Below are 22,677 nucleotides of genomic sequence, written 5' to 3'. Positions count from 1 at the left end.
GAGGAGAGAAACTGAGAGCCAAACATATAGAGAATGATACGGAGACTGAGAGAACACTATAAATGAGGACAGTATAGACTGCAGAGTTTTACACAGGCTAAAATCAGCAGTTGGATGCCAGGCCAAATGAGAGCTGCCCAGCAGGTAGTGTGATGCAGCAGGGCAGAACTGAATTTACTCGGAAGCAGAGGCAGAGCAGAACTCGCTTTATCTTCCTCTCTCTGTCATCTCAGAGAGCAATAGCTTCTGTAAAGAAACATCCCCCATTTTTACCCTTTATTGATGAGCGGTTGTAGGCTCAAGTGGTAAGAGTGTGATGCTGGCAACCCCATGGTTGTGGGTTCAATTCCTGCAGGGAACAGATGTGCATACTGATACTGAAGTCAGTCATACGATACGGATAGTTGCTCCTTCCTCGTGTTATTGTGTATGGATAGTCATGCATGCATAGATTGTCATCTGAGGTGCATGTCCCACTACCTTCTGTTTTGCTTTTGTGATCCACCCCATCCCCAGTGCTTTCTTTGGGACAACTGAACAGGATACAGCATGTGACAGCTGACATTGACTTAGAAATACCCATCATTCACAGACAAGCATGTGCACATGACCACATCCACACATACAGACTGAGTCTCGTCCCAGTGATATGAGGGATTATACTGTCAGTCAGGGTGAATACACAGCAGGGGGGGGGGGCTGTCTGCCATGTCAGATACTGAGACAGCCCAACTTAAGCAGACATGCCACTGAACTTTGGCGACTAGTAAGTATTTTTTAAACCTCCCGCTTTGAGCTGGATGTGTCAATGTGTAGTTCATACATGCAGAATCTATGAGCAGAATTACTGTCTTTCCTCAATTAGCAATGTTTGAAAGCAACTGTTTACTGTAATCTGTGTGGCTCCATTTTCCCTCCACTTTCCCCCATGTTAGCCAGCCCCCAAACAATTTGAGTTCTAGCCAATGAGCTTTAGCCCCTCGCCATTTCATTGACTGCTAGCAAAATGCACACACAGCAGAGCGATAGAGAAAGTAATGATGTGGTGCATATATCTGCACATACAGTATGTGACGTAGTTCTCAATTTTCCGGGGACCACTTTTGGCTCATGAGCGCTACTTTCAGAACTACTGGCTAAAAGTACCAGATAATCTCTTTAAAGGAGTTAAAACTGACAGTGTTACTATATCCCACTTTTAACAGACTTGTGATACGATTGGATTTGGGTTTGAGGTCTTTTGTGTTAGCTACATGCATGCAGTAAGAAAAAGTACATACAGTATGTATCCACTCACTAACTGTAAGTCTCTGGATAAGAGCGTCTGCTACAGTATGTATCCACTCACTAACTGTAAGTCTCTGGATAAGAGCGTCTGCTACAGTATGTATCCACTCACTAACTGTAAGTCTCTGGATAAGAGCGTCTGCTACAGTATGTATCCACTCACTAACTGTAAGTCTCTGGATAAGAGCGTCTGCTACAGTATGTATCCACTCACTAACTGTAAGTCTCTGGATAAGAGCGTCTGCTACAGTATGTATCCACTCACTAACTGTAAGTCTCTGGATAAGAGCGTCTGCTACAGTATGTATCCACTCACTAACTGTAAGTCTCTGGATAAGAGCGTCTGCTACAGTATGTATCCAGTCACTAACTGTAAGTCTCTGGATAAGAGCGTCTGCTACAGTATGTATCCACTCACTAACTGTAAGTCTCTGGATAAGAGCGTCTGCTACAGTATGTATCCACTCACTAACTGTAAGTCTCTGGATAAGAGCGTCTGCTACAGTATGTATCCACTCACTAACTGTAAGTCTCTGGATAAGAGCGTCTGCTACAGTATGTATCCACTCACTAACTGTAAGTCTCTGGATAAGAGCGTCTGCTACAGTATGTATCCAGTCACTAACTGTAAGTCTCTGGATAAGAGCGTCTGCTACAGTATGTATCCACTCACTAACTGTAAGTCTCTGGATAAGAGCGTCTGCTAAATGACAAACATGTAAATACATATGCATCCTTCACAAGCCATGTTCTCCCATAACAGAATGATTTGGGATATCATGACCTTCTTTCAGCCTTTTGACATTGCTCAGTTTCCACAAACTGCAATTAAACTTGAAAGTCACCTTGCTACCCTGTGCTGTTTAGAAAATGAGTTCTGCTTCTCGATGCACACTGTTAAATAATGCAAGAGCTTCATCTTAAATAACTGGAACGTCAGAGGCAGCCGATTAATGGTCGGCCCGTAAACTCTGACACACGCACTCTTCCCACTGGGCACAGACTTACAGTTTTCCACAATTGTTTACACACGTTTGCTGAATCTTCGGGCCATTTTCCCAAAACTCTAAACACAAAACCACAAACACAAAACTCTACAAATCTCTAGCAAAAGCAAACTCTGTGTTCAAAACTGTTCTCTCTTTCCAAAATGTTTTTTTTTTGCATCAAATGACGCACACATGCGTCATAAGAAGAGATCTGTCTACCAACCAACACACTGATGTGCTCAACACAAAACACTACTATGAATATCTCATCAGTAGGTTTATGCATTTTCAGTGTTACACTGTAGCCGGTGGTAAAAGATTGTTACAGTAATGTATACCTACTCAAATATACATAAATAAACACACAAATGCAATACAGTAACAAAAACATTAATATTTCCAAAATGCAGTATTTTTGAACACTTGTGTTTTGTATGTAACACTTTCTATACCCAACAGGAGAAAACCAGGAAAAACATTCAGTAAGATAAAGGGTTTTCTGTACAAAAAAATTGAGGTTCATTCTTTCAAAACTCTAAACACAAAAATACAAAAACACATACATTTTGCAAGAAAAAAGACATTGGGCTGCATCCTGCCTCTTATTTAGGTCTGTCCGCAGCTCATCTACATCACAAGCCATGTTCTTCCTGGCTAAACATCGGGGAAAGAATCTTCTGGAGTAACGGATCCAGCCGCCGAAAGCCCCCACATCAACTTCACCACATGCATTCTCCATTGCCTGGAGAAGAGGCATGCGTGCGAGTGGATGGCGGTCGCACACCTTCCATTGCCATGCCCCCCCCCCCCCCCCAAAAAAATGGGTTTGGGAATGGGGAATATGTTGGGAGGTAAATAAATTGTGGGTGGTCGATGACCAGTTGCAGACCAGAGCAGCTCGTGGAAACTCACGTTGTCCCAGATGACAACACACCTGGGCTGCTCTGATCCACCCCACTGCTCGGCTGGAATGAGGATGCCATGTAGTGTGTCCAGGAATGTGATGAGAAGGGCGGTGTTGTAGGGAAAAAGGTTGGCATGGTGATGGAGGACGCCTTGCTGGCTAACGGCTGCGCACATGGGGATATTCCCTCCACGCTGTCCAGGGCCAATAATGTTCCGTCCCAGTCCCCTTCTTTTGGCTCAGTTGAAGCCAGCCTCATCAATGGTTTATATAAACGTGCTGAATTGCAGCGGCATCCAGCTCCAAGACTCTCTGAGACAGACAAGACAATATGTGACATAGACCTAGAGCAGTCAATATGGTGAGGAACAATACACTGGATTACAGTACTGTAATGTGTCTATACAGTGCTGATATGATAGTAAATTCACAGTATAGTACTTACTTGGACATATTCATAGTGCTGTTCTTTAACCCTCTGTGTTTCTCTCAAATGGCACCCTGTAAACATTTTTCATCTGGATTCGGTTGTGCTGTAATACACGGTCCAATGTAGACATTCACCTGGTGAATGTCATTGAATTTTGTGTTGTCGACTCTCAGTCGACTCTCAGTTCTGGTGTGGACAGCCGGTGTCTCCCCCACCATGGCCTGGCCGACTCTCAGTTCTGGTGTGAACAGCCGGTATCTCCCCCACCATGGCCTGGCCGACTCTCAGTTCTGGTGTGAACAGCCGGTGTCTCCCCAACCATGGCCTGGCCGTCTCTCAGTTCTGCAGAAGATCCACAAATATGATATGATTGGTTACAGTAAGCTAAAATAAATATTTTCTTTCAATATGAAATGACGTTACTGTAACATTGGCCCACAATCACTGAGTAACATAGGCCTACTGATATGTCGGACTGCAGTACACATGCATAAAGAGCATAGTGTAGATGGTAGATAACTTACCGGTTCTCATTTCTGAGTGTACGGATGATAGATGCAACCGTGTAGCGGCTCAGGTTGGGCTGAGCTCTCTGCCCAGCCTCCCTCATACTCAATCCATGGTTGAGCACATGGTCAACCAATGTGGCCCTGATCTCATCTGAGACAACTGTCCTTCCTTGTCCTCCTCTTACTCTCACTCCTTCACCTCTAGCTCTTGTGTGGCGGCAACCAGGTGAGGAGTACAAAGACAAGTGTGTCTTGCCTACAGTCAAGCATGGTGATGGGAGTGTCATGGTCTGAGGCTGCATGAGTGTTGCCGGCACTGGGGATCTACAGTTCATTGAGGGAACCATGAATGCCAACATGTACTGTGACATACTGAAGCAGAGCATGATCCCCTCCCTTCGGAGACTGGGCCGCAGGGCAGTATTCCAACAGGATAACGACCCCAAACACACCTCCAAGGCGACCATTGCCTTGCTAAAGAAGCTGAGGGTAAAGGTGATGGACTGGGTAAGCATGTCTCCAGACCTAAACCCTATTGAGCATCTGTGGGGCATCCTCAAACGGAAGGTGGAGGAGTGCAAGGTCTCTAACATCCACCAGCTCCGTGATGTTGTGATGGAGGAGTGGAAGAGGACTCCAGTGGCAACCTGTGAAGCTCTGGTGAACTCCATGCCCAAGAGGGTTAAGGCAGTGCTGGAAAATGATGGTGGCCACACAAAATATTGACACTTTGGGCCCAATTTGGACATTTTCACTTAGGGGTGTACTCACTTTTGTTGGCAGCGGTTTAGACATTAATGGCTGTGTGTTGAGTTATTTTGAGGGGACAGCAAATTTACACTGTTATACAAGCTGTACACTCACTACTTTACATTGTAGCAAAGTGTCATTTCTTCAGTGTTGTCACATGAAAAGATATACTCAAATATTTACAAAAATGTGAGGGGTGTACTCACTTTTATGATATACTGTCTGTGTATATATATATATGTAATGTGTGTGTGTGTGTGTGTGTGTGTGTGTGTGTGTGTGTGTGTGTGTGTGTGTGTGTGTGTGTGTGTGTGTGTGTGTGTGTGTGTGTGTGTGTGTGTGTGTGTGTGTATACATTTACACCTGTGAGGAGTGGGTGTTGCCAATTGGTGTATAGAGCTAGACATTGCGATTGGCGTTGCTTTCCAAAGGGACTGAAAAGATTTTAATTTTGAATGTTGTGCGTAATGTAGAGAACTGTGTGTAGTGTTTTGCAGAAAGTGTGATATAGAATTGAAAACTGAGTGTAAAGCAGGAATTGTGCTTGCAATTTTGCAGACTTGGTTTAGGGATTTGGTACATGAGTTTCAGGTTTCGGTGATTTGCGTTTCAAGTTGCAATTTTAGTGTGGAAACAATTGGGAAATACTGTAAGTTCAACTCCTAGTTTTGATTTACATTTAGTTCAGTTGTCAACTAATGTGAATTCAACATGAAATCAACCAAACATTTTTCCCTGTCATTGGATTTAGGATAAAACTAAATTCCCTTAGGTTGATGACTTTTTGCAAATCCAATCTGTTTTCCACTTTGATTCAACGTGTTCACATTTGGGTTGAAATGACATCAGTAAAACTATCTGTAGAGTTTAAAATGCGGAACACATTGAACTGCAGATTTTTTGGTACATGAAAACTTCATCAAAAAGTACATTTTGTGTGCACTACGTCATCACAACCTGATTTTTATCTGCAACAAGTCAGTTTGGTGGAAACACAACACTGATGGGGAAAATGTGCATATAATATTTCCCTCCATGAAAACAAGCCACCCTGGATGTAGAGAGAGGAGAGCAAGCAGAGACCCCAGGATGCCTTTATGAGTGTGTCACGCTTTATTGTTTCCTCCAGAGAGCTTTTTGGCACCCCCTCTTCCAGTACAGTAAGTGTTTATGGTGATGTATATCCTACGGAGTATACCACCGCTAAGGAGGCAGACCGTATATTTCTCTAAATGGCTATTTACTGTTTTGAGGCCAAGCGATAGGCCGATGTCAGTATACTTAATTTCTTTGGGGTTTGCTATAGAGAATATCACATCCAAACGAATACAGGGACGATATCACAATGTTAATGTATGCTTATCTATTGATACTGGGGAAATATGACCTTTACCTCTATTGATACTGGGGAAATATGACTTTTACCTCTATTGGTACTGGGGAAATATGACTTTTACCTCTATTGATACTGGGGAAATATGACTTTTACCTCTATTGGTACTGGGGAAATATGACTTTTACCTCTATTGGTACTGGGGAAATATGACTTTTACCTCTATTGGTACTGGGGAAATATGACTTTTACCTCTATTGGTACTGGGGAAATATGACTTTTACCTCTATTGGTACTGGGGAAATATGACTTTTACCTCTATTGATACTGGGGAAATATGACTTTTACCTCTATTGATACTGGGGAAATATGACTTTTACCTCTATTGATACTGGGGAAATATGACTTTTACCTCTATTGATACTGGGGAAATATGACTTTTACCTCTATTGGTACTGGGGAAATATGACATTTACCTCTATTGGTACTGGGGAAATATGACCTTTACTTTTTTTCTGCTGTGCATTCCATGTATGAGCATAAAACAGTCTTATATTGTGTTTTTTGTTGTTATTGCATAATCAATTCTATGTTAATTCACTGCTAGCTAAAGCTCTTTGCTATTCATTGTGTCTCTGTGGAGACCATGAATCAAGAGATGCTGTATATTGAACATGGTGATAAATGTTGATGAATACACCTCAGTATATCTGATGTTACATCCTTTAACTATCCCTCTTCTTCTTCTCCTCTGCCACTCGTTCTACCAGGAAGTAGAGGTCAGTTTATTTCTTCATCTATATTCTACCCATCCCTTTTTCTTTGATGTCTTTTTTGAATGCTTGTAACTCACTTTCATTGTCTCTGTTTCTCTCTTTATTGCCATGTACACTCTCTCTACCCACCCACCCTAACCTCTCTCTCTTATATATACTGTACATCTCTCTCCCTCTCTCTCACACTTTCATATATCTTTCTCTTCTCTCTCTCTCTCTCTCAACTTGTCCATTTTAATGAGAACGATTAATGTTCTAATTAAGAATAAAAAGTAACAAATACAATTGTTCCACAAACGGAGCTTCAGTCCCTATATAGTGCACTACTTTTTACCAGAGCATATAGAGTAAGTAGTGCACTGTATAGGGAATAGGGTGCCATTTGGAACACAAATTCTTTGCAAGATATTTCTGGTGCAGTACTATAGTAAGCCATGCTGTTTGTTAGATCCCCATGCAGACTCATCTGGACCCACAGTGGCTGCGGCCCAAATGCCACCCTATTCCCTTTATGGTGCACTTCTTTTGACCAGGGTCCATAGGGCTGTGGTTAAAAGTCGTGCACTATATAGGCAATAGGGTGCTATTTTGGACCTCACCAGTGACTCACTCACTCAGTTAATCACGATGCTTCTTTTGCTGTGGGTTAACCTGGATCTCTCTGTCTCTGCAGGATGACTATGTGAGGACCTGGGATGAGAATCAGGGAGGCTCTAATGAAAGTAAGCCCCCCGTCAGTTCTTTAACATACTGTATATTACACATCTATTGTACTGGTGTAGGATCTTAATTAGAGACAGTTTGCTACAGCAGGAAAATAATCAACTTTACTTAGGAAGATTCAGCACCACCACTTTTGAGAAATAACCTGAGTGTGATCATGTTATCCATTATATTTACCTCAATTTCATCAAGTGGTTAGTTGATCGATAAAACATTCTCATAGGAAACAAAAACCGAGCTCTTGAAAGCTGACTAAATCAGTATATAGCTAGCTAGCCATCCATCTGAGGGACAGGTCGGTCACATCGCAGGGATCATTGCCAGGCCAGGAATTAGGGGTTGACGATCACTGGGTTTATCAGACACGACAATGTCCATTAGAATGAGAGTGCACCCAGATGTGCTTCAGCCCAGGTCACATAAAAAGGTAACCAAAAGTTGCACAACTGAGGTATCAGACCCTACACTGGTGTATCAGACCCTACACTGGTGTATCAGACCCTACACTGGTGTATCAGACCCTACACTGGTGTATTAGACAAGGCAAGATACATGTTTGTTTACAATCCAATTTGTATTCTAAGGTCAGATGCTGTACACACGTGACCTCAGTGAAAACGTCAAGTGATGTTAGCGATGTTAGCTCGCTGTAACAGCAGCCGTCTGACTGTATCTTTCTCCCTGAGGAGGTTCTGAGCTCTGCTGTCGACCAACTACCAATCAACATTGAGTAGCCTAGCCTGTCTTCTCTTCTCTGCTCTCCTCTTCTCTGTCTTTAATTGAGCCACAGGCCGATGGAGTCATGACCTCCAGGTTGCATCCCAAATGGAACCCTATTCCCTATAATGGTGCACTACCTTTATAGTAAACTGTATTTGAAAAATAGTGCCATTTGGGACACAAGCTTGAAGTTGTGTCCATGACCATTGTGTCTTGCTTTGCAGCTCAAATAAAGTGGTGGGAATAGAATGGCTGAGTCCATTAGTACTGCTATATCTCCCCGAGCTTAATTAGCGGGTAATTATGACTTCTTGTAGAGGTCTGGAGAGAGAGGGGGAGAGAGGGGATGAGGGGGAGGGAGAGATTATACTTTCTACTGTTGTGTTTTCTTGCTGGAGTCCATTTTGTGACATTGTATTTTATAATATTGTCAATAATTGAAATATCAAACAATGCTGTAGGAATTGTTGGAACTCTCAACTTTAATAGAACTGATCTCTCTTTCTCTCGCGCTCCTCTGAGGGGCCCCAGTGTTGAGGATCAGCGTGGCAGACGTGTTGTTACCTATCCTTATCACCTGGGGGCGGCCCATTAGGAAGTCCAGGATCCAGTTGCAGAGGGAGGTGTTTAGTCACAGGGTCCTTACCTTATTGATGAGCTTTAAGTGCACTATGGTGTTGAACGCTGAGCTGTAGTCAATGAATACCATTCTCACATAGGTGTTCCTTTTGTCCAGGTGGAAAAGGGCAGTGTGGAGTGCAATAGAGATTTCATCATCAGTGGATCTGTTTGGGCGGTATGCAAATAGAAGCGGGTCTAGGGTTTCTGGATAATGTTGTTGATGTGAGCCATGACCAGCCTTTCGCACAGGGACTATGATGGTCTGCTTAAAACATGTTGGTATTACAGACTTGGACAGGAAGAGGTTGAAAATGTCAGTGAAGACCCTTGCCAGTTGGTTAGTGCATGCTCGCAGTACACATTCTGGTAATCCTTCTGGCCCTGCGGCCTTGTGAATGTTGACCTGTTTAAAGGCGCTCCGACACATTCCAAGATCGCGTAGCAGTTCAGACATCTTTGTCTTGTCATGTCCGTGTATATATCTTTTTTTCCCCTCCTTCGTATATATTTGGTTAGTCAGCCTTGCTACTGTTATTTTCCACCATAATTTGCAAATTAATTAATTAAAAATCCTACAATGTGATTTTCTGGATTTCTTTTCTCATTTTGTCTGTCATAGTTGAAGTGTACCTATGATGAAAATTACAGGCCTCTCTCATCTTTTTAAGTGGGAGAACTTGCACAGTTGGTGGCTGACTAAATACTTTTTTGCCCCACTGTATATGATGAACAGAGAGTAGCAGTAGCGTAAAAGAGGGGTTGGCGGGTGGTGGGTGGTGGGACACAATGCAGATAGCCCGGTTAGCCGATGTGCGGGAGCACTGGTTGGTCGGGCCAATTGAGATAGCATGTACATGAATGTATAGTTAAAGTGACTAGTTAAAGATAAACAGAGTAGCAGCAGCGTAAAATATGGGTTTGGGGGGGCACACAATGCAAATAGTCCGGGTAACCATTTGGTTACCTGTTCAGGAGTCTAATGGCTTGTGGGTAAAAACTGTTGAGAAGCCTTTTTGTCCTAGACTTGGCACTCCGGTACCGCTTGCCATGCGGTAGTAGAGAGAACAGTCTATGACTGGGGTGGCTGGGGTCTTTGACGATTTTCAGGGCCTTCCTTTGACACCGCCTGGTGTAGAGGTCCTGGATGGCAGGCAGCTTTGCCCCAGTGATGTACTGGGCTGTACGCACTACCCTCTGAAGTGCCTTGCGGTCAGAGGCTGAGCAATTGCCGTACCAGGCAGTGATGCAACTGGTCAGGATGCTCTCGATGTTGCAGCTGTAGAACCTTTTGAGGATCTCAGGACCCATGTCAAAAATGTTTAGTTTCCTGAGGGGGAATATGCTTTGTCGTGCCCTCTTCATGACTGTCTTGGTATGTTTGGACCATTCTAGATTGTTGGTGATGTGGACACCAAGGAATTTGAATCTCTCAACCTGCTCACCACAGCCCCGTCGATGAGAATGGGGACGTGCTCGGTGCTCCTTTTCCTGTAGTACACAATCATCTCCTTAGTCTTGGTTACGTTGAGGGATAGGTTGTTATTCTGGCACCAGCCGGCCAGGTCTCTGACCTCCTCCCTATAGGCTGTCTCGTCGTTGTCGGTGATCAGGCCACTGTTGTATCGTCAGCAAACTTAATGATGGTGTTGGAATCGTGCCTGGCCATGCAGTCGTGGGTGAACAGGGAGTACAGGAGGGGACTGAGTACGCACCCCTGGGGAGCTCCAGTGTTGAGGACCAGCGTGGCAGATGTGTTGCTACTTACCCTCACCACCTGGGGGCGGCCCATCAGGTAGTCCAGGATCCAGTTGCAGAGGGAGGTGTTTAGTCCCAGGTTCCTTAGCTTAGTGATGAGCTTTGAGGGTACTATGGTGTTGAACGCTGAGCTTTAGTCAATGAATAGCATTCTCACATATGTGTTCCTTTTGTCCAGGTGGGAAAGTGTAGAGTGCAATAGAGATTGCATCATCTGTGGATCTGTTTGGGCGGTATGCAAATTGGAGTGGGTCTTGGGTTTCTGGGATAATGGTGTTGATGTGAGCCATGACCAGCCTTTCAAAGCACTTCATGGCTACGGACGTGAGTGCTACGGGTCTGTAGTCATTTAGGCAGGTTGCCTTTGTGTTCTTGGGCACAGGGACTATGGTGGTCTGCTTGAAGCATGTTGGTATTACAGACTCAATCAGGGACATGTTGAAAATGTCAGTGAAGACATTTGCCAGTTGGTCAGCACATGCCCGGAGCACACGTCCTAGTAATCCATCTGGCCCCGCAGCCTTGTGAATGTTGACCTGTTTAAAGGTCTTACTCACGTCGGCTACGGAGAGCGTGATCACACAGTTGTCCGGAACAGCTGATGCTCTCATGCATGCCTCAGTGTTGCTTGCCTCGAAGCGAGCGTAGAAGTGATTTAGTTCGTCTGGTAGGCTCGTGTCACTGGGCAGCTCGCGGCTGCGCTTCCATTTGTAATCTGTAATAGTTCGCAAGCCCTGCCACATCCGACGAGCGTCGGAGACTGTGTAGTTTGATTCAATTTTATCTCTGTATTGACGCTTTGCCTGTTCGATGGTTCGTCGCAGGGCATAGCGGAATTTCTTGTAAACTTCCGGGTTAGAGTCCCGCACCTTGAAAGGGGCAGCTCTACCCTTTAGCTCAGTGCGAATGTTGCTTGTAATCCATGGCTTCTGGTTGGGGTATGTACGTACAGTCACTGTGGGGACGACGTCCTCAATGCACTTATTGATAAAGCCAGTGACTGATGTGGTGTATTCCTCAATGTCATCGGAAGAATCCCGGGACATGTTCCAGTCTGTAATAGCAAAACAGTCCTGTAGTTTAGCATCTGCTTCCTCTGACCATTGTTTTTATAGACCGATTCACTGGTGCTTCCTGCTTTAATTTTTGCTTGTAAGTAGGAATCAGGAGGATAGAATTGTGGTCGGATTTACCAAATGGAGGGCGAGGGAGAGCTTTGTACGTGTCTCTGTGTGTGGAGTACAGGTGATCTAGAATTTTTTTCCCTCTGGTTGCACATTTAACATGTTGATAGAGATTTGGTAAAACAAATTTAAGTTTTCCATTCATTAAATTCCCGGGCCTCTAAGAGCGCCGCCTCTGGATGAGCGTCTTCCTGTTTGCTTATGGCGGAATACAGCTCAATGAGCGTGGTCTTAGTGCCAGCATTGGTCTGTGGTGGTATGTAGACAGCTATGAAAAATACAGATGAAAACTCTCTAGGTAGATAGTGTGGTCTACAGCTTATCATCAGGTTGAGAGAGGGGAAGAGATACAGAGAGAGTGAGATAAATGGTGAAAGAGAGAGAGGGATATATGGAGATGGGTATAAAGAAAGAGATGGATAGATTTGTGTGTGTGTGTGTGTCAGTGTGATCACTGTAGAGCCAGGCGGAGCAGGTTGGCTTTTATACCCCATTCATACACAGACCAAAATTCCACTAATTTCCCATGCCTGGGTTTTATACCAGCTTTCTAATATATCTGAAAGGGGTAGGGGTTAAAATACACAGAAAAAAAGCCACCTAAAGACAGAGTCATGATTCCTTAACACTTCCATTGTTTAACCCCTCCCTAATTTAAATTGCAAACAGCCCCCATGGTTTAACAATACCTCCACCCCTCCCAATTGGCCAGTTACCCACTGAAATGTATAAAAGGGGTATACCTGCAAAGAAGTGGAAAATAAGGGGCTGTTTGAAAGGGGGTCATACGAACATTGCCTTATATATTTTTTTACAGGTAACATACCTCATCTTCTGTCTGAAATTGATGTTATTGCTTGCCCTGGAGGCAGCTCTGCAGAGTGGTCACTAGCTAGCACAGCCACAAAGTGCGTGTGTGGGTCTGTGTATGTGCATGCATACACACTCATCTGTGTGTGTTCATAAACTACATGATTACTAAATACACTGAGTAAACAAAACATTAGGAATACCTGCTCTTTTCAGGACGTAGACTCAATATTAGGACGGTGGTCCTAATATTTTGTACACTCAGTGTATGTCTGAGTCACATCTCCATATAATCAAATCAAACTTTATTTGCCACATGCACCGAATACAACAAGTGTAGACTTTACCGTGAAATGCTTACTTACAAGCCCTTAACCAACAATGCAGTTCAAGAAGAATAAAATATTTACCAAGTAGGCTAAAATAAAAAGTAATAATAAAACGTAACACAATAAGAATAACATAACGAGGCTATATACAAGGGGCACCGGTACCAAGTCAGTGTGCAGAGGTACAGGCTAGTTGAGGTATAGCCTATCTATGTCCTGGAAAAAGCAATATGCGATAGCTCTGATGACATTAGTAGCAGAGAGTTTGTAAACAGAGGATGAGAGATGATGATGACTGAGTTGAGCTCACCATTCTCCAGTCCCAATCTCCAGGGATTAGCCTGGTGATAATCTGGATTAGGCTGGATTACCGCATGCAGTGCCTAATAAGGAGAGTTAATAGCAGCACACTCTTATGACATAACAAGGATAGAGAAGGAGAGAGAGATGAAGGAAGTGGTGAGAGATGATGTGAGGAAGATGCATAGAGAGAAGGGGGATGAAGAGTGGGAGACTGAGGAGAGAAGAGAAGAGAGACATAGATAAAAGACAGAGTAGAGGTGGAGGGAGATATAAAGACAGAGGAGGAGGGAGACGGAATAAGACAGTAGAGGTGTAGGGAGACTGAATAAGAGAGTAGAGGCGGAGGGAGACGGAATAAGACAGTAGAGGCGGAGGGAGACGGAATAAGAGAGTAGAGGCGGAGGGAGACGGATAGACAGAGGCGGAGGGAGACGGAATAAGAGAGTAGAGGCGGAGGGAGACGGATAGACAGTAGAGGCGGAGGGAGACGGATAAAGACAGTAGAGGCGGAGGGAGACGGATAAAGACAGTAGAGGCGGAGGGAGACTAAATAAGAGAGTAGAGGCGGAGGGAGACGGATAAAGACAGTAGAGGCGTAGGGAGACGGATAAAGACAGTAGAGGCGTAGGGAGACGGAATAAGAGAGTAGAGGCGGAGGGAGACGGATAGACAGTAGAGGCGGAGGGAGACGGAATAAGAGAGTAGAGGCGGAGGGAGACGGATAGACAGTAGAGGCGGAGGGAGACGGAATAAGACAGTGGAGGCGGAGGGAGACGGATAGACAGTAGAGGCGGAGGGAGACGGATAAAGACAGTGGAGGCGGAGGGAGACGGAATAAGACAGTGGAGGCGGAGGGAGACGGAATAAGACAGTGGAGGCGGAGGGAGACGGATAAAGACAGTAGAGGCGGAGGGAGACGGATAAAGACAGTGGAGGCGGAGGGAGACGGAATAAGACAGTGGAGGCGGAGGGAGACTGATAGACAGTAGAGGCGGAGGGAGACGGAATAAGACAGTAGAGGCGGAGGGAGACGGATAAAGACAGTAGAGGCGGAGGGAGACGGATAAAGACAGTAGAGGCGGAGGGAGACGGATAAAGACAGTGGAGGCGGAGGGAGACGGAATAAGACAGTGGAGGCGGAGGGAGACGGATAGACAGTAGAGGCGGAGGGAGACGGATAAAGACAGTAGAGGCGGAGGGAGACGGAATAAGACAGAGGAGACGGAATAAGACAGTGGAGGCGGAGGGAGACGGATAGACAGTAGAGGCGGAGGGAGACGGATAGACAGTAGAGGCGGAGGGAGACGGAATAAGACAGAGGCGGAGGGAGACGGATAAAGACAGTGGAGGCGGAGGGAGACGGAATAAGACAGTGGAGACGGAATAAGACAGAGGAGACGGAATAAGACAGTGGAGGCGGAGGGAGACGGAATAAGACAGAGGAGACGGAATAAGACAGTGGAGGCGGAGGGAGACGGAATAAGACAGAGGAGACGGAATAAGACAGTGGAGATGGAATAAGACAGAGGAGACGGAATAAGACAGTGGAGGCGGAGGGAGACGGAATAAGACAGTGGAGGCGGAGGGGGACGGAATAAGACAGTGGAGGCGGAGGGAGACGGAATAAGACAGTGGAGGCGGAGGGAGACGGATAAAGACAGTGGAGGCGGAGGGAGACGGAATAAGACAGTGGAGGCGGAGGGAGACGGAATAAGACAGTGGAGGCGGAGGGAGACGGAATAAGACAGAGGAGACGGAATAAGACAGTGGAGGCGGAGGGAGACGGAATAAGACAGTGGAGGCGGAGGGAGACGGAATAAGACAGTGGAGGCGGAGGGAGACGGAATAAGACAGTGGAGGCGGAGGGAGACGGATAGACAGTAGAGGCGGAGGGAGACGGAATAAGACAGTAGAGGCGGAGGGAGAGAAAGACAATAGAGGCGGAGGGAGACGGGTAAAGACAGTAGAGGCGGAGGGAGACGGGTAAAGACAGTAGAGGCGGAGGGAGAGAAAGACAATAGAGGCGGAGGGAGACGGATAAAGACAGTAGAGGCGGAGGGAGACGGATAAAGACTGTGGAGGCGGAGGGAGACGGATAAAGACAGTAGAGGCGGAGGGAGACGGATAAAAACTGTGGAGGCGGAGGGAGACGGATAAAGACAGTGGAGGCGGAGGGAGACGGATAAAGACTGTGGAGGCGGAGGGAGACGGATAAAGACAGTGGAGGCGGAGGGAGACGGATAAAGACAGTGGAGGCGGAGGGAGACGGATAAAGACAGTGGATTCGGAGGGAGACGGATAAAGACAGTGGATTCGGAGGGAGACAGATAAAGACAGTGGAGGCGGAGGGAGACGGATAAAGACAGTAGAGGCGGAGGGAGACGGATAAAGACAGCTACAAATCACATACACCTTTCAAACCAAGACGTTTTTCCACAAACTTTAGCATACCGTCAACATTTTGCCAATTTTTCTTTATATCAAAGCCTGTACTTTTATTTCCTCCAACTGACCTAGCTGGTTGAGAATGCCAAGATTGTGCAAACTGTCATCAAGGTCAAGGGTGGCTAATTTGAGGAATCTAAAATCTAAAATGTATTTTGATTTGTTTAACACTTTTTTTTGGTTACTACATGGTTCAATATGTGTTATTTCATAATTTTGACATCTTCACTATTCTACATTGTAGAAAATAGTAAAAATTAAAGAAAAAAACTTGAATGAGTAGGTGTGTCCAAACTTTTGACTGGTACTGTATATGTAACCAGGTCAAAAATCCCAACATATGGATCGCAATGCTCCCAAGTAGGGAAATAGAGCCTGCATGAAGTGCCCTGTGGCTTCAGGCTATTTGGCGTGGGAAATGTGGGGACCCGGTTTCCAAGTATGCCACAACTATGTGTGTGGAAAACATTTAATCACAAGTAAGACATTTAACTTGTTTAGTAGAAGCAGACAACAAGACAATTGAGTTTAAAAAGGGTCAAGTTTTTGCTGTGAGGTAATGGGGTGACCTAGGTAACCACAGGTTGTTTTCCCCACAGGCAGGCATCTAATACGGACTGGGATTATAAAAGACAAATGCCAACAAGAATGTGGTAAAACTTTGGCTGTTTGAAAGGAGACCATATTAAAAAAAATCCATCCAAATATTCACACAACATACCGCAAAGCCTATGTGAAAAGTGTAACAGTTAGACCCGCAGCTCATAGAGCCTGTTGCTATGGAGACATCATCATTGTAGTGCAGGCAATTCTTTAATCCATGGGAGCCTGTTAACACTGGGCTAACCACCTTATGCTATTATACAACACACAACACAACTCCAAGCCTTTCAGCACAAGTGTTGTGGCGCTGCTATAACAACAACATGTATTTACAATGTTTTCTATGAACCTGGATTGTGTATTTTCTATTTGCATTTATTTCCTTTCTCTTCTTATTTCTTTAGCTGAGGTTAAATCCTCTAAAGAAGTCAACAGACGGTTATGCAGTCGACTGTAGGGCAAAGGCACTAGTCAGACAAATAGATCTGTTTCTTTTTTCCTTCTCTCTAAGGGCCAAGTTGGCAGGCAGCCTGCTCTGTTCTGATTCTGCTGATGCATTAGTGTGAATTAGCTGTGGGTCGAAGCATCAAACCAGCCTGGAGGAGAGAGGAACAGCGGGAAAGAGAGCAAGGGAGAGACGGAGAGAGAGGAGAGGGAGAGACAGAGAGAGGGACTGAGAGAGAGGAGAGGGAGAGACAGAGAGAGGAGAGGCAGAGAGAGAAAAATAATACGAGGGAGGTTTGAGGGACAGAGAGATAGATACACAATCAATGCCAGAAGCAGAGTGTGTAGCTGACAAATGGAGAAAGACCAGTTGATGAAAGGGTGATGATCAGGCTGGATCATTACCATGACTCTTTTTTTTTTTTTTTTGCCGCTGTCGTGTGTGTGCATGCGCACAACAGACCCGTGGCTGACCGATGGGGGTGGATTGTTTTTGGATTTGATTTTCAAACCTGATATCTGTGGGTTCGCTATGATAATCCGCTGATGATCTCTGTATTACTGATTTAGTCTTCTTCATCCTACACTGCCATAACATGAGATGATACCTGTCACCGCAGACCTAGATACCATATAAGAGGACTATACATGTGAATACAACATGTCTCTGTGCCTCACAATATCTGTTCCAGTAGTGCCTTAAGAGCTGCTTTGAAATAGAATGAGAACAGAGAACAGAGATTCTGTCAGGAGAATTCTTGAGATTGAGAATGAGTAATAATGTCAACGAGCACTGCACAGCTGATTCAAATGTATTTATTTAATTTATTATTTATTTATTTATCCATTATTTTACCAGGTAAGTTGACTGAGAACACGTTCTCATTTGCAGCAACGACCTGGGGAATAGTTACAGGGGAGAGGAGGGGGATGAATGAGCCAATTGTAAACTGGGGATTATTAGGTGACCGTGATGGTTTGAGGGCCAGATTGGGAATTTAGCCAGGACACCGGGGTTAACACCCCTACTCTTACAATAAGTGCCATGGGATCTTTAATGACCTCAGAGAGTCAGGACACCCGTTTAATGTCCCATCCGAGAGACGGCACCCTACACAGGGCAGTGTCCCCAATCACTGCCCTGGGGCATTGGGATATTTTTTAGACCAGTGGAAAGAGTGCCTCCTACTGGCCCTCCAACACCACTTCCACCAGCATCTGGTCTCCCATCCAAGGACTGACCAGGACCAACCCTGCTTAGCTTCAGAAGCAAGCCAGCAGTGGTAATAACTAACTCTTCATCAAGCTTTGATCATTTCAATCAACTGTGTAGTGCTAGGGCGAAAACCTAAACGTGCCCCCGGGGATGGGACCCAGGACTGACTTTGGGAAACGCTGATCTAGAAACCATGAAGAAAAAACTTCATGCCGCCTTAGTCTTCCTCTACTTACCATATGGTCTCTATACTCGTGATGCCGACCTACAGAGGAGGTGTTAACTGTAGGGTTTTAGCATTGAGCAAAAAATATTTTTAATTGTTTTATTTCACTTTTATTTTTAACCAGGTAGGCCAGTTGAGACTAGTTCTCATTTACAACTGTGACCTGGCCAAGATAAAGCAAAGCAGTGAGACAAAAACAACAACACAGAGTTACACACAGGATAAACAAACGTACAGTCAATAACGCAATATAATAATCTGTATACAGTGTGTGCAAAGGAAGTAAGGCAATAAATAGGCCAATATTGGCGAAGTAATTACAATTTAGCAATTTACACTGGAGTGATACAGTGCCTTGCGAAAGTATTCAGCCCCCTTGAACTTTGCGACCTTTTGCCACATTTCAGGCTTCAAACATACAGATATGAAACTGTATTTTTTTGTGAAGAATCAACAACAAGTGGGACACAATCATGAAGTGGAACGACATTTATTGGATATTTCAAACTTTTTTAACATATCAAAAACTGAAAAATTGGGCGTGCTAAATTATTCAGCCCCTTTACTTTCAGTGCAGCAAACTCTCTCCAGAAGTTCAGTGAGGATCTCTGAATGATCCAATGTTGACCTAAATGACTAATGATGATAAATACAATCCACCTGTGTGTAATCAAGTCTCCGTATAAATGCACCTGCACTGTGATAGTCTCAGAGGTCCGTTAAAAGCGCAGAGAGCATCATGAAGAACAAGGAACACACCAGGCAGGTCCGAGATACTGTTGTGAAGAAGTTTAAAGCCGGATTTGGATACAAAAAGATTTCCCAAGCTTTAAACATCCCAAGGAGCTGTGCAAGCGATAATATTGAAATAGAAGGAGTATCAGACCACTGCAAATCTACCAAGACCTGCCGTCCCTCTAAACTTTCAGCTCATACAAGGAGAAGACTGATCAGAGATGCAGCCAAGAGGCCCATGATCACTGTGGATGAACTGCAGAGATCTACAGCTGAGATGGGAGACTCTGTCCATAGGACAACAATCAGTCGTATATTGCACAAATCTGGCTCTTATGGAAGAGTGGCAAGAAGAAAACCATTTCTTAAAGATATCCATAAAAAGTGTTGTTTAAAGTTTGCCACAAGCCACCTGGGAGACACACCAAACATGTGGAAGAAGGTGCTCTGGTCAGATGAAACCAAAATTGAACTTTTTGGCAACAATGCAAAATGTTATGTTTGGCGTAAAAGCAACACAGCTCATCAGCCTGAACACACCACCCCCACTGTCAAACATGGTGGTGGCAGCATCATGGTTTGGGCCTGCTTTTCTTCAGCAGGGACAGGGAAGATGGTTAAAATTGATGGGAAGATGGATGGAGCCAAATACAGGACCATTCTGGAAGAAAACCTGATGGAGTCTGCAAAAGACCTGAGACTGGGACGGAGATTTGTCTTCCAACAAGACAATGATCCAAAACATAAAGCAAAATCTACAATGGAATGGTTCAAAAATAAACATATCCAGGTGTTAGAATGGCCAAGTCAAAGTCCAGACCTGAATCCAATCGAGAATCTGTGGAAAGAACTGAAAACTGCTGTTCACAAATGCTCTCCATCCAACCTCACTGAGCTCGAGCTGTTTTGCAAGGAGGAATGGGAAAAAATGTCAGTCTCTCGATGTGCAAAACTGATAGAGACATACCCCAAGCGACTTACAGCTGTAATCGCAGCAAAAGGTGGCGCTACAAAGTATTAACTTAATGGGGCTGAATAATTTTGCACGCCCAATTTTTCAGTTTTTGATTTGTTAAAAAAGTTTGAAATATCCAATAAATGTTGTTCCACTTCATGATTGTGTCCCACTTGTTGTTGATTCTTCACAAAAAAATACAGTTTTATATCTTTATGTTTGAAGCCTGAAATGTGGCAAAATGTCGCAAAGTTCAAGGGGGCCGAATACTTTCGCAAGGCACTGTATATGTGCACATGAGGATGTGCAAGTAGAAATACTGGTGTGCAAAAGAGCAGAAAAACAAATATGGGGATGAGGTAGGTAGTTGGTTGGATGGGCTATTTACATATGGGCTGTGTACAACTGCAATGATCGGTAAGCTGCTCTGACAGCTGACGTTTATAGTTAGTGAGGGAGATAGAAGTCCCCAACTTCAGTTATTTTTGCAATTCGTTCCAGTCATTGGCAGCAGAGAACTGGAAGGAAAGGTGGCCAAAGGAGGTGTTGGCTTTGGGGATGACCAGTGAGATATACCGGCTGGAGCGTGTGCTTCGGGTGGGTGTTACTATGGTGACCAGTGAGCTGAGATAAGGCGGAGCTTTACTTAGCAAAGACTTGACCTGGAGCCGGTGGGTTTGGAGCCAGTGGGTTTGGCGATGAATATGTAGCGAGGACCAGCCAACGAGAGCATACAGGTCTCAGTGGTGGGTAGTATATGGGGCTTTGGTGACAAAACAGATGGCACTGCACTACATCCAGTTTGCTGAGTAGAGTGTTGGAGGCTATTTTGTAAATGACATCGCCAAAGTCAAGGATTGGTAGGATAGGGTATGTTTGGCAGCATGAGTGAAGGATGCTTTGTTGCGAAATAGGAAGCCAAAAAAGTTTAACTTTGGATTGGAGATGCTTAATGTGAGTCTGGAAGGAGAGTTTATGCAAATTGACACATCAGAAAATAAGAGCAACACAACCTCACTGCCTGGAACACACCCATTGAGAAAGCACAGCTCCTTAAAGGTCCTCCTGCTAGATTTGAGAGGTCGTATTATTGAAAATGTCTGGACCTGGAGAAGTGTTTAACATCTCAGGAAACCCTTTGTGGCTTGTAAGGAGGTTTTCCTGCTACCATTGATGACTGCGTTCCTAGTCTGGTATCATGTCTGAGGAAATGAGACTTTGCCGAACTCCTTGCCCTGAGGAGGAGTGTATATCATATGGAAAGATATGCTCTAAAAAGACCATTAGAAGTGGAGTGCATTTCTACTCTTCAGGCTGTGAACATATCATCATTGATTAATCATAGATTGTAGATATGTTTGGGGTTTATAAAGATGGGTGTTTTAGTGTTAGTTCCTTTTTGTTTATTTTATCTCATAGCACAGCTTAGCTTCATGTGCACACATTCTCCTCATACACAAGTAAAACACACATTGTATAGTTTTGGACTAGTGCCATCTCAGAAGATGATGCTTGGCTAACTTCTCCACCATCAGACGTGTGTACATGGCTGCATTGTTCACCAAACCAGGGTATGTCAATCAAAAAAATGAATGTAAATGTGATGCCAGCTCTGGCTTTTGAAGGTATCAGATTGTCAATGATACTATTGACATGTTCAAGGAAGGTCGTGTAGACCAGTGGAGGCTGGTGGACGGAGCTATAGGAGGATGGGCTTATTGGAGTGGTATAAATGGAATGGAGTCAAAAGTGCTTTCCATATGTTTGCATTTGATACCGTTCCATTTCTTCCATTCCAGCCATTACAATGTGATGTCCTCCTGTCGCTCTTCCCACCAGCCTCCACTGGTGTAGACATCTCAGCAATTGAAACCAGTTTGACCACAAATAGCAGAGGGAATAATAGTACGAAATCAATATACCTTACTCATGAAGAAAAAATGTCCCTCCTCCTATAGATCTTTACCCTTATTGTGTGGTCCCCTCCCCATGCATCTGATAGAAACCTACAGAGGAGGTATTAACTTTAGCCACATGCTCAATGCAACCACAACCTCTGTTTGAACATTCTTATGCGGTAATGCACCTACAGTAAAAAGCTTGTTTGCTCTCCACCATTAGACACTGAAGAAGCAGAAAACAAAAGAACACGCCCACATTGAGAGAGCGCAGCCCCTTGAAGGTCCTGCCCCTGCACCTGAGCACATTGAGAGAGCGCAGCCCCTTGAAGGTCCTGCCCCTGCACCTGAGCACATTGAGAGAGCGCAGCCCCTTGAAGGTCCTGCCCCTGCACCTGAGCAGTGTGGCTCTGTAATAGGCATTGTTTGATGCCCCTGTATTTACCTCAATGAGCAGATGCTCTGAACCAGGGGCGTCAAACTCATTCTGTGGAGGGCCTGGTGTCTGCGGGGTTTTCTTTCTTCTATGGTGTAAAGGTGTTTGCAACAATTGGATGTGCGGGTGAGTAATAAGGATAAAAAATGAATAAAATATCATACAAACTATCAAAAAATAAATTAACTGAACAAAATCAACCTGCTTTTCTGTGAAACCCCCCCCCCCAAAAAACAATTATAATCAGGTCAGAAGGACATTTCCTAGCAACAGTAGTCCTTGCACTGCTTCTGCCA

General features: G+C 44.5%; 1 protein-coding gene across 1 annotated transcript in view; it reads left to right on the top strand.

Moving 5' to 3' along the window:
• The window catches only part of LOC139417910 (testican-2-like), a 79,833-nt gene that overhangs the window by 23,694 nt on the left and 33,462 nt on the right, over nucleotides 1-22,677 (top strand). Inside the window, exon 2 of the mRNA XM_071166900.1 lies at nucleotides 7,652-7,700. Within this exon, the coding sequence (XP_071023001.1) occupies nucleotides 7,652-7,700 (49 nt within the window). The remainder of the gene's footprint in view (nucleotides 1-7,651; nucleotides 7,701-22,677) is intronic.

The sequence above is a fragment of the Oncorhynchus clarkii genome, chromosome 1 (assembly GCF_045791955.1).
Source record: "Oncorhynchus clarkii lewisi isolate Uvic-CL-2024 chromosome 1, UVic_Ocla_1.0, whole genome shotgun sequence".
Classification (NCBI taxonomy): domain Eukaryota; kingdom Metazoa; phylum Chordata; class Actinopteri; order Salmoniformes; family Salmonidae; genus Oncorhynchus; species Oncorhynchus clarkii.
This window is presented reverse-complemented; position numbering and strand designations above follow the sequence as displayed.